Source organism: Meriones unguiculatus, chromosome 20 (assembly GCF_030254825.1).
Source record: "Meriones unguiculatus strain TT.TT164.6M chromosome 20, Bangor_MerUng_6.1, whole genome shotgun sequence".
NCBI lineage: Eukaryota > Metazoa > Chordata > Mammalia > Rodentia > Muridae > Meriones > Meriones unguiculatus.
In genome coordinates this window covers 57,096,141-57,108,687 of record NC_083367.1, presented here as the reverse complement: position 1 = coordinate 57,108,687, position 12,547 = coordinate 57,096,141, and the positions used below count along the sequence as shown (strand labels likewise).

Here is a 12,547-nt window from a genome sequence, read left to right as displayed (position 1 = left end):
TGTTTCTCGGGGACTCTGGGTTGAGGGGCACACAGTATGAAGAGAATCACATATTCTTGTCCCATCCCATAAAACATCCCAGCCTCGCAGCAATGTGGCTGAGGAGGTAGGAGGGGGCCACTTGTCTGTCCCTAAGCCTGGTTCCCACGGTAGTGCGGGGGTGGCACATGGCGTCATTCCGCTGTGACTATCCACCAGTCTCCAGCGCTGGCTCCCTGTGCCTGCTCACCACCTGTTTCTTCCTGTCCCTACAGTCTCCTCCTGTGACCAGGAGCACCAGTCTGCTCTGGAGGAAGCCAAGCAGCCCAAGAATGACAACGTGGTGATCCCCGAGTGTGCACATGGCGGCCTCTACAAGCCAGTGCAATGCCACCCATCCACCGGATACTGCTGGTGTGTGCTGGTGGACACTGGGCGGCCCATTCCTGGAACCTCTACAAGGTAAAATGCATCCTTGGGGGAGCTGGGGAAGAGGTGTTGGGTTACGGAGACAGGAAGGTAGAACCCACCTCCCAGGTTCTTCCTCCTATGGGCTTAGCTCTTGTTAAACTCAGTGTCACTCTGAGTGTGACAGTCACACAGGAACTCTGTTCTCTAGTCTCTGTGATTCTCCTGCTTAAGGAAAGTGGTTCTCGCCATGGGAAGGAAAGCATATCCTTAGCAGTAATGGGCCATCAAGTATGAAGCACAGAAGGATAAACTAGGAAAGAGCATTTGGACCACACCAAAGACTAAGCAGCCTTTGATGCCAGCTTTGGCCAGAGAAGTTAAATATTTAAGAAGCTAATGAAGCCAGATGCTTCAAATAATTTTTTATAGAGGCAAATAGTTTCTATAGAAATGTAAATATTTGTATCTAGAAATTATCATTTAAAGAGAAAAATGTGCAAGGAGCTGGAGAGAGGGCTCAGCAGTTAAGAGCTGAGAGAGGACCTGGGTTCAATTCTCAGCACCCACATGGCAGTTCATGTCTGTAACTCTAGTTCCAGGGGATCTGGCATCCTCAAACAGACATCCATGGAGGCAAAACATCAATGCACAATGAGAGAGAGAGAGAGGTGTAAGGCAAGATTGACCAGTGTTATTCATGTTTTGCTTGTGTCTTCTGTCAAGCCCTCCTGGAGTACCAGCAAGAGCTAGTACATGCTTGGGTATTCATGGGGGTGTGTGTTCCTGAGTGTGTGTGTGTGCTCCTGAGTGGGTGTGTGGGCCCAGTGGGTTCCTGTCAGCAGCCTTTTGCTGTATGTTTGATGTTTTTTTTTTTCCTAGACTTATACACATGCAAATGTCTTTTTCTCTTAGAGTGGCTAGCTTTGATCTGATTTCATCCCAGCATCCCTGGATGAGCACTGGGATGCTCCCTAAATTATTTCCCCAATAATTCAAGTGTTACAGTTAGCACTCAGTGAGAGGCCCTGGTCAGCATAGACGTCAAGGGCAGAAGCAAAGTGCAGTTGCTCAGATGACAATGCCTTCATCAAAACCAAGTCTAGCCCATCCCAGCCACTTTCCAGCCCCTGAGGGAGGCCATCTTCCTCAGGGTCTTGCTTTGGATATTGTAACATTGCTACGTCATCAAAGCTGATTCTACCAATCAACCTCACCCTGTCCTCACCACACTGGAGGATGACATAGTCCCACTGGCCCAGCACGATGAGATAAAGCAGGGCCCTGGGCAGCCTTAGGTTTGGAAGCAAGCACATGCTGCATGGCTGAGCTTGAACCTCCACCATTCTTGGGTTTTGCTATGGCAATCCATTGTCCTGTGTGTGTGGAGAAAGATTGTCTTGTTTTCTGAGCAGCTTTTCTTGGAGGTGATCTTCCTATATACGTGAGCCTCAGGCTTCTTCATGCGTCACTTGGGGCACCACGGGTCCCTGCCAGCTGCAAGCTTGGCCCCAGGCACACATCTACCATAGAGGGGAAGCAGCCCTGGCAGATGTTTTTGAAGAGTTGGCAAGTGAAAATCCTTACACAGTCAAAACCAGCATTCCTCCAGCTGGCTCTGAAATGTTGAGATCAGCATTTGTAATGCTTTCCTGGAGAACCAAGAACAGTTTAGACTGACTGCATAGAAAGCCAGTCACTCTCTTTCTTCTGTGAAGATGTTCCCTGGGTTCCAGGCCAAACAGGACTACCTCAGGCTCCCACTTCCATGTTTGCCTGATGGACAACTGTCCTGCCCACGGTTCAGGAGAGGGCTCAACCTGAACCACACTGAGAGGGCTGCTCAGAAGGCTGCCTTCCTCTGTATGACACTTTCTTCTATGCAGTAAGCCAAAGCCAGAGAGGGTTTGAATCCTTTGCAAACGGAGCTGTAGACAGTTGTAAGCTGCCATGTGCATACTGGGAATTGAACCCGTGTCCTCTGGAAGAGCAGCCAGTGCTTCTAACTGCTGAGCCATTTCTCTAGCCCCAAGTGAATTTCTCTTTTTCACAGTAAGAGTACGCTTCTCCTCTGAACAGATGGACTTGCTTAATCGCAGTCTCCTTCCTACGCTGTTACCAGCCCAGCCAGGGAAGGGAGCCGTTTACCGTGGTTCCTTCACTGAACACCATGGCAGGGTCACCTGTAGTATCCAACAGTCCCGAAAACCGAAGGTGACAACAAGGTAGAGAGGAGTTCTGATGTGGGCAGGGGCAGGTGGGATCCCAGCTGGTTCCCGCCGGACCAGCCTTTCTAGGCAGGAAAGGGGGCAAAGCCATGGAGAAGACGAGCCTTTGGAACAGAGGTAGCGTGTTGGATACAGGGGGCTCAATTGGAGCAGGGAAGGCAGAGAGCACAGAGCAGTGCTGTCAGAGTCAGGTCTAGGATCACACCTCCCACGACAGCCCTGGTGGGCATTGCTGGCCCATGTTGTCACACTTGCTCAGTGGTGTGAGAACATGTCCTGGCTCCCTTCTCTTCATTTTCCTTCCCATAAACACTCGAATGATTTGAATGGCCTCGGTGTTCCAGGCATGACGCTGAACGATGGGGACTCAGTCAACTAAGAGGATAAACAGCAGGGCTTCCCGAAGGGAGCGGTGATGGTGACAGAATGGGTCCATGGCCAAGCTTGCATGAGGAAGTGCTTTGGATGAGGATGATGGATCTGAAAGGCATTGAGCAAGAACAGGGTCAGGGCACAGAGAAACAGAGCAGCTGGGCGTGGCCTCTGAGAGGATGACTCCAGAGTGAGGCAGCAGGAGTCCCGGGAGCAAGGTGTGAGGCCCGCACGGTGAGGCCCAGCACCCTTTGACCAGGAGGCAGAGCATCACCTGGCAGCTTTTGCACAGCACTGAGCAAGACAAGATCGGCTCAGGCGACCATGGAAGTCCTGGCTTGGACTTGCCCTTGACAGGGCTCGGCATTTGCTTTTCCTCTCTTCTTTCGTGCTTTCCCATGAGGGACTCCTTGGCCCTGGAAACCGGGAAGCTGCAAATGCCAGACAGTTTGCCATTTATAAGCCATCCTCTGTCCTTGTGTATCACACATGAATCATGTGTTTCTGTTGTGGACATGAGTGGAAGTCAGCACGGCCTGTTCTGTCCGTCTTTGCCAAGCTGACCTTCCCTCCAGGGCAGACAGGAGGTGGGGTGGTAGATATTGCAGTTCTTCTGCCCCTTTAGGTCCAGATTGGCATTGTGACCATATTTTGTGTGAGCCTACATGGAATTAGGGCACACCTGCCAGGCCCCCCTGCCAGGCTTGGTGACACTGAAGCTAGAGGAGGGGCAGATTTCTACCTGGCTGGGGGCCAGTCGTAGCAGGGGCTCAGAGCAGGCTATTGGATTCCTCGTGTAGGCGCACTGCCAGCTCCTCCATTAGTGCTGGCAACAAAATTTCCTTTCACCTTTGTGAGGACTGGCTCAGGCCTTGTCCACCTGCCCGGTGCTGCAGTCTGGCCCCGTTTGCCTCGAAACAGCCTCTGTTCCTGACCTCAGCGCTCTGCACAGTGGCTATGTGCATGTGGCCATGTGGGCATGAAATTGCACTTCTCCATGGCAGCAAGCCTGGTATCTGATGGGCAGCCATAGCCAGGCAATGTGAAATAAGTGTTGTTGAAAGAACAAAGGCTGTTACAGCCAACTTCACTTTGGTAAACCCATGAGCACCGCTCCAGATTACTGTTTCTACATTGGCAAGCCTTTCTTGATGCTCTCTCAAATGGGCAGCGTGTAGTTACTTAAACGTGCTATTCAAATTTCAGCACCACTGTAAGACTCAAGATAGCTTAGCCCCGCATTAGAGCAGAGATCAAATGAGTTGGAACGGAACAGCAAATGGCCTGGCTCTCAGGCCGTGTGAATGACACAGACACTGGGAAGACAGCTCAGCTTTCTGGCACTGTATTACGGGCCACATATGATGTGACTGCTGCTTTGGGGCTCTATACCACCAATTGGGAGCCGAGACACATGCTCACCTTTCTATGGGTCACAGGTCACTGTAGCATAGATGTCAGCCCTACCTTACCCCTAACCCTCAGGCACTGCCTGGGAACTGGAATGAATCCCAGCTACTCAGGACATTTAAATGGAGGCCGACTATATTCCCTATGGTCTTCAGACGAATTTCAGCTGCTGTCTGATGATGTCCTGGGCAGCAGAAGCCAAGTGAGTAGGGGCTCTCTCTACCCCACTCTCACTGCCCTCCCTGTGTGTGAATGTTCCAGGCTGTCTCACACTGAGCCTGGAACATAGGCTAGTGGCTTTGGGGAAGGATGTGGTAGTTCAGCTGTTTGCCAGGGTACATCTGGGACTCGGCATTTCAGAAAGATGTGAAGTTTGTGCCAAGAGGCTGTTGATTTCTCTGGTGTCAAAGCTGCTGTCCAGAGGAGGAAGACAATGGTGCCATGGCTCTGGCCTGCACCTGCTGTCATATTTGGTGTTCCATCAGATGTCAGTTATTATTATTATTATTATTATTATTATTATTATATCATACTATAGCATATCATATTGTCTTTGGTTTGGTGAGATAAATTCCCAAGTAACCAAGGCTAGCCTCAAATCTATTACATAGCCAAAGGTACCTTGAGCTGTCTTAAAAATTGTGTGTTTATGTGTGTGTGAATTTGGCCACATAGGTTTTGTCTCTACTTCCTGAGTTCTGGGACTACAGGCATGCCACCATGCCCCATTTCAGAAGACCTTAAGGAGTATGTCATAATGAGAAATTTCACTTTCTTTTATTTTCTATGATGAAACTCTGAATAAGTGTAATCTTATAGTCCTTTCTGTGAGGAGAAAGGGAAGTGGCCAGGAGGAGGAGGAGAGGAGGAGGAGGAGCCAGTAGAATCTTGCCATTCCATGGCTGGCAATTTGCAGCCCTAGGCTCTAGAGCATTCCATTTGTACCTACTCCCCATTAACCCCAACCTGCCACTCTCCTTCCCCAACCAGTGCTTCCTGGCCCTTTGTCTCCAGAGTGCTCCATGAGGGAGCACCTTTGGTGCATCACTCCCCCTCCCCCCCATGTGCCATACCACAGTCCCTAAGAAGGACTCTCCAAGGTAGGGTCAGTGAATGAGACTTGGACAAAGGGGGTATAATTGTGGGAAACAGAGAGCCTCAGTCAATGCTGACGGCTGGAGTCTGTTGGTTGCTGGGAGGGAAGGCTGGGATCATGGGGTCACACATTCCATCAGATGGTAGAAGTCATAGGCTAGATTGTCATGAGATACCCACCTCGTTGGGATGGACCTCACCAGTCCCCCACACCTAGTCCTTGCTGAGACGACCCCTTCCCTGACCTCACAGTAAGAGGATAGTAAATGGTACAGAGGGAAGAAGTCTGTGGTCTCTGGTGCAGGACTTCACTTCAGCACTCACAGAGGCCTGGGGCAAAGGAAGTTTCAAGAAGCTGTTGAAAAGCATCAGAGGTTCTCTGGGTTTGGACCAGAAACATTCAGGCAGCAAGAACCCTGAGGAATAAGGCATAGGCAGGCCTTCTGAGGCATTCTACTAACACCAGATAGAACCCATAGCATGCGTCTTCCTTCCTTCCTTCCTTCCTTCCTTCCTTCCTTCCTTCCTTCCTTCCTCCTTCCTTTCTTCCTCCTTCCTTCCTTCCTTCCTTCCTTCCATCCTTCTTTCCTTCCTTCCTTCCTTTTTTCTGTTTTCTTTTCTTTTTAAATGTCTGGACAAATTTTTGTAGCTCCATGAGTAGGACTGAAAATTAGTTAGCCTTTCAATGACATCACTGTGGGGTCCAAGTTCTTTCTGAGACCTTAGCTCCTTTCTGAAGATAGCCAAGTGGCCAGATCCTTGCTCCATTCATGTCCGCAGTGCTCACCCCCATGCATTTGAAAACACTCCAGGAGACAGCTGAGCATGAAAATTGCTTTGTGTAAAGTCACAAGGTAGAAGATGGGGGAGGGGCATGGATGGTTCAGGAACTACTAGACAAGACTCTCTCTGGAACTAGATTAAGGGGCCAAGCCTGACCATGTTTGTTGAGCTGCAACTCCTTGTCCTGTTGACTGTAGATGTAAGTTGATCTAGGAAATGTGTGCTCAAGCCACCAAGGGGTTAAATCACAGGGCTGTGATACAAGGGTAGGTCTTATGGAAGATTCTTGGGCTAAAGCTGTATGTAGCTTGTTAGATATGCAAAAGGTCTCAACCCCACTCTTGTCTCTCTTATCCCTGCTCCTAGGTATGAGCAGCCCAAGTGTGACAACACAGCCAGAGCTCACCCAGCGAAGGCCAGGGACCTGTACAAGAACCGGCCACTGCAGGGTGAGTACGTTGACCACGGGGGTCAGGCGGCTCTGTGTCAACGCAGGACCTTGTGTAATGTGGGTCGAGGAAACTGACACCTCTGCTTCCCTGTGGCCTGGTGGACCCTTTGCCTTCTGGCTCCTCTAAGGGCCGGAGTCCCAGCAGACATGGGGGCCTATGTAAGAGACAGGTAAGACACGTGCTGGTGTTAGAGCTCACTCAAATTTGTCGGTGTGGAAGGGCCACCAGCCCAGGGCCAGACATGAAGGGGAAGAAAGAGGTGTCTGTAAGGTGAACCATGTGACAAAACTCCTGGGAGGTTCTGCAAGGCTTCTAGTTACTCAGTGAGCGATGGGCACCCTGAACGCACTCTCTCCATTGAACTGGCATTCGAAGCTGGCAGTTGGCTTTAACAAACACAAGCCCATCTGTGTACCAAGTGGACTTAACTGCAAGGACTGTTTGAGGTTAAACAGAGAGTAGAATCAAACTTACAGTGACTCAGAGCTTTTGCTGGAAGATGATTCTCGGGTGTTTGCTTTTCTCCAAAGGCACACAAGTGCCTGTCTATATCTGACAAGTTTATCAAGGGCCTCAGCCGATGGTCCTACACTGACGTCACGGGTAAACTCAATGTCATAAGTACCATGATGAGAAAAGGCCCACAGATTTGTTCTCTGGTTATTTTCCATTTAGCACCTACGCATGCAGACTGCGCATGCTCAGTCAGGCTCCAGGCTCTGACAGGCCACTCTGTAAAGTCCTCCAGGCCAGGCAGGATTGGTCTGGTTTCCTCTGGTCAGTAATTGTAGTAATTCTCCATGCTCCCTTCGTAGTTTGGACTCTATTGATAAAGAGGGTAATTTTGAAAGAAAAAAAATATTTCCTATGTATAAGCAAAAAGAGAAGGCCAGTGCACACGTATTTCCATATCGATCAATGGCATCATGTGAGCATGCTCACTGCAGAGCACCCCCTGGCCTAGGCCACCCTTTCCTCCCAGCATGGTTAGTAGTAGCTCACTTCCAGTTCTGATGATCTTGACCAAGGCTTTCTTCTGGTTGGTTCCCACCCCTGTCCACCCATAGGTTCAGGAACCCGCAGGTGACAACATCGTCAGGATCATTTTTCTGCTTTTTAGGGCAGGGATTGAGACCTGGAGGATGAGAGTCAGGGCAGATCTGGTTAGGCTCCGTGCCTGAGACCTTTGCATAGGGATGCTGTGATTTAGAGACCTCTCAGCCGGCCTAGAGGCTGTCTGGCCTAAAGAGTAGTTTCCCACAAGTATGTTATTTCTGAAATCAGATCTTCCTTTGAGGCAATTGCTCAAGTAGACTCTGCTGGTTTTCAACTCCCTGTGCAGCTGAAGATGGGCTTGAATTTCTGATCCTCCTGCTTCTACCTCACAAGAGTTGGGATTGTAGCACATGTCAGCATGTTAACTGACATCAGGCTTTTTAATCAGTGGACAACATGAGTTTTAAAAAGCAACATGCTTGCTGGATTTGACTAATCCTTATCCTATAGAAGTTCGCTAGGTTCTCTGTTCCCAGTGCCGACCTTGAGGAACCCAAGACTTAGGATTACTAATACAGTTCCCTATGACTTCTGAGTCCTGTGGCTTTCCCCTCTATAATGTCATATACTGCTGTCCAGTGAGGCTTCCATTTGCTCCTTTCATGGTGGGATTTCACACTTTAGGTGACTGTTCTTGATTCCGAGTCTGGAGTGGTAAGTAATTTGGTGAAAACCAGCGGTCATCCCTATGGAGAACGTGACACGATATCATTGTTTGGCTTATCTGAAGGTCAGAGGAAGTTACTCAGGGAGCCAGCAGTCCACGTGGAGAAGAGGTCCCTGGTAGAGCCAAGGCAAGCACTGCACTTTGTAGGCACAAAGGGCTTCACCATCCCTCAACTGACCCGGCTCTACAGTCCCAAGATGTTTGGGAGAGTGCTGTTCACGCCCACTTAATAGCTTTCATTAGTTGGAAATTATTATCCTTATTAGGAGAGAAATCCAGGAAAGTCCTAAATTAACTCCAGGACGTAGGCTCTTCTCTGCGAGGAGGAGAAGTTTATTTCCACAATAACCCAGCAGCCACTGGGTAGGTAAAGCTTTAAGTGACATGCAGGCTGAGGGTTGAGTTTTCTCCTGTGAAGACAGGCTTTTTCCCTTCTGGCTGAGCAGCCTTCATCTCCTACATCAAGCTGGGAAGACTGCTTGCAGCCTTTGCCTGTTTGGCAGCTGAGAGCAAGTGATGACTCAGGCTTTGAGTCCAACATTTTAGTATTGGGCTGTATGTGGAGAGGTGGCTGTTCAAAGCCCTTTTAGGTTTCTGTGTCAGGTTGTCTCATGGCTTTGAGGGAAGTGAAAACCAGGTTAATAGAAACATAAAGTCGCAGAGCCGCTGTCCTTTCCCCTTTGGCAAATCTATCTTCTTTCACTCCTAGTTAAAATGCTGCACTGAGGAGTGGCTAGAGAGGTGGATCCGTGGTCAACAGCAGGCACTACTCTTGCTGAGGACCAAGCTTTGATTGCCAGTGCTCACATCTGTGTTTCAACACCATTATTCTAGCTCTAAGGCAATCTGATGTTCCAGGCCTTAGAGGGTGTCTGTATGCCTGTACACACACCCACACACAAATACACAGGCACATAATTTTAAAAAAAAATTTAAAAAAATCTTTAAAAAGCTCATGAGTATTTTAAACAATGTTCCTGTTCTGTTCCTCCACCTACCCTACTCCTCCTATCCTCATACTCTCTTGAGATGAAAGAGCTATTTGTGAAGAATTCGATGTGGTTTCTTATTGGAAATGTACACTGGAAATGTGCTCCCTTCTTCTCCCAGGACTCACCTTCCAGGGACACTCTCCGTGCCTCGCCATCTGGACCTGTCTGGAGTCTCTTCCTCTTGCCATCCTTTGGCCACTTGGCATTGGGAGACATTTGTTGATTTAAATTAACATCAATCTTTCTTCTTCAGTCTTTGTTTTTTTTAGTTGTGATAGGCCTCACGGAGCCTACACTGGCCTCTAATAACTCACTATATAGTTGAGGGTGACCCTTGAACTCTTGATCTTCCTGCCTCTACCTCCCGAGTGCTAGAATTACAAGCATGTGCTGCGCTGCTTCATTTACGCAGCGCTGGGGACTGAACGCAGCATCTCGTGCATGCTAGGCCAGCATTCTACCGACTGAGTCACATGTCTTGTCTGCGGCATAAGGCTGTGAAAGAATAAACATTTCCAGAGTTGGGAGGGTAACTGATCCTGGAAATGTGCCACTTCGTTATACCTCGGAGCTCTTTCTACCCAGTGAAAGGAGGAAGAGGTTCAGGAGCATCTTCCCCGCTTGGCAGCCCACAACAATTGCAGGCATAATTACAACCCTTGACTCAAACACTCAAGCCGCCCTCTGCCTTCTTCAAGCAATATTTTAGCATCATTTTAAATTGCTTCAAAATTAATTATGACTTTCTGAGGCAGCAGAAAATGATCCTCACCTCGCCCTAGGCACAGCTTAGTTTCCTTCCCAAAGGTAATTAGACTGTAAGCCATGCACTCTTGCCAGGTATTGCATGACACATGGAAGGGCTGGTGTTTACCTTTCTTGCCAAGTGGATGGGCAGACAGCAGACAGCTCCTTCCACAGCCGGAGGATTTCATGACGGGGAGAGATGTCAATGTTTCTCTTTCAAAAAATAATTGTCAACTTCCATGCTTTCTCCTGTCAGATTATGTGCTGAATTCAGACCCAAGTCAGCTGGGAACAAGGTGCCTTTATGCTTCTTTATCTATGATTGATTAGAAATATGTGACAGGGGCTCATATAAATGCTGACCTTGGACTTGTTATGTAAAGAAAGATCACCTCGAACTCCCTATCCTCCTGCCTCGCCTCCTGGGTTCTGGGATTACAGACATGTGCCATCTCACCTGGTGTGGATTGGAAGTGAGACCCGCATCTCCATGTTGTTAGTTTCTGATTCTTGGTCTTCATGGCTGAGTGTAAAGGTAAATTTGTAGAAGAATGTTATTGATGGACCTTTAGAAGACAACTGCATGGGAAAAAGAGGGAATGTAATTGGTTTCGATGAGGAAAGTCAATTGTGGTTCCAGCAAGTCAAGAGGCTCACCTCATACCTTCTCCCTAAGTTTTGAGGAATAGAAACAGCAAGGAAAAGAGCTGGAAACAGCAGCCAAAGGTTGGGCAGGGTGCAATTTGACAGCCTTGTCTGTGGGGACATTCTGGATGCCATCTTGCAGGTGTGTTACAGGAAAGAGCCTCCTGGACACTAGGATAAAAAAAGAACAAACATCATGTTTAGTCCTCTCCCCTCCCTCCCTTCCTTCCTTCCTTCCTTCCTTCCTTCCTTCCTTCCTTCCTTCCTTCCTTCCTCCCTTCCTTCTTTCTCAGTTATAAGACATGAACATGAGGCTGAAGGCAAATGATAGGCAAGAAAGAAGGAGGAAGGCTGTGTACTACTTGACCAAAGTTCCAAATGGAATTTTTATTAAAATAGTGCACTTGGTTGATAGTTACATTCTGGCTTTCAGAAAATGAGAAGAAATTAGAGAAAGTTTTGGAGGAAATTATGGGAATTGTTCATGAAAAAATAAGAATAAACAAAGTAGAGAAAGACATGTTCCATCATCAGCCTGCAGGGGAAATAAATTAAGTCCCAGCCAGAGATTGCATTTGTCAATGCTCTGAAGCCACAGGGGCCTGAGTGAGCTGTGATGTTTCCTCCATTTACTAGACGAAAACAGGAACTTTCTTCCACCGAAGGGTTCTAAGAAAGCTGAATGCATGGGAACTATAAACACTGGGCAGCTGGTGGTTTGGAAGGGGTAGGGCACCAGAGAGAGAGAGAGAACTCATGGCATTCTGTCAAGAGAGCATTTACTATTCTCATACATTAGGAGGAACATGGTTTCTTCTCCCCCTGCTTCTTCTTGGACAAACCCCTGGGAGACACCCCTCCCCCAGCTACCAGATCCATGGTGGCTCCTAGTGACAAAAGAGCACGAGAGGCTCATCAGCCTACCCATAGACCTCATCTTTATAAGCAGCAGTGTCAGCTTCACCTTAGGGACTGGACGTCTAACAGTATCCTGTGCTTTGATGGGCCTTCCCAGTCTATGGCTCTGCTGTCACCAACATGAACATCATCCTGAAGTGCAAAAAAGCAGCCTTATGTGGATAGGTGTGGTTAGCTCTACCCTGGGTCCAACTAAGCAGCTACCTGTGATTTGTGGTAACACATCAGTGATTCACCTGGATTGTCAACCATGGAAGCAATGCCACGGTGTGTAGAAAACACTGATAAACTGTGGGACTCAGCCAGCAAAAGGGTTGGGAGGGGAGGGGAGGTTGCACAGCAGGGTAGAAGCCACGCTAGGATGGTGGGACACTGGGGAGAGCAGAAGGACTGCAAGGGACAGGTACACTTTCCCCTCCGTAGTCCCCAACTGCAGCAGGCTCAGACCAGAGCATTGCATGGAGCTGGAGGCAGAAGCAGAATTCAAACACATTACCCATCACTGTGGAGGCCAAACCCCGGGTACTGAGGTACACTGACAGGGAAGGATGCTTAAAAATGATCACCTTTCAAAAAAGCATCTAAATATTCTAGAGAGTTACTGGGATCTATCTGATTTCTTATCTCGCAACATTTTAATACAATAAACATAGCATTCACAAGATACCCATGGATTTGACCAAGTAAGCGTGCTAAGAGACACATAAATGGACAGGAGGGACATTCAATAGAGAGTCCTAAGGGTCCTGGGCCCTGAGCCAGCTTTTTGACGCAGAGCTCCCCACCATAGTTGTC

General features: G+C 48.5%; 1 protein-coding gene across 2 annotated transcripts in view; it reads left to right on the top strand.

Moving 5' to 3' along the window:
• Window positions 1-12,547, top strand: part of Smoc2 (SPARC related modular calcium binding 2) — a 126,700-nt gene that overhangs the window by 90,662 nt on the left and 23,491 nt on the right. For both annotated transcript variants that reach the window (XM_021644017.2, XM_060373706.1), the window contains exons 8-9: window positions 255-441; window positions 6,642-6,724. In XM_021644017.2, coding sequence (XP_021499692.1) covers window positions 255-441; window positions 6,642-6,724 — 270 coding nt within the window. The remainder of the gene's footprint in view (window positions 1-254; window positions 442-6,641; window positions 6,725-12,547) is intronic.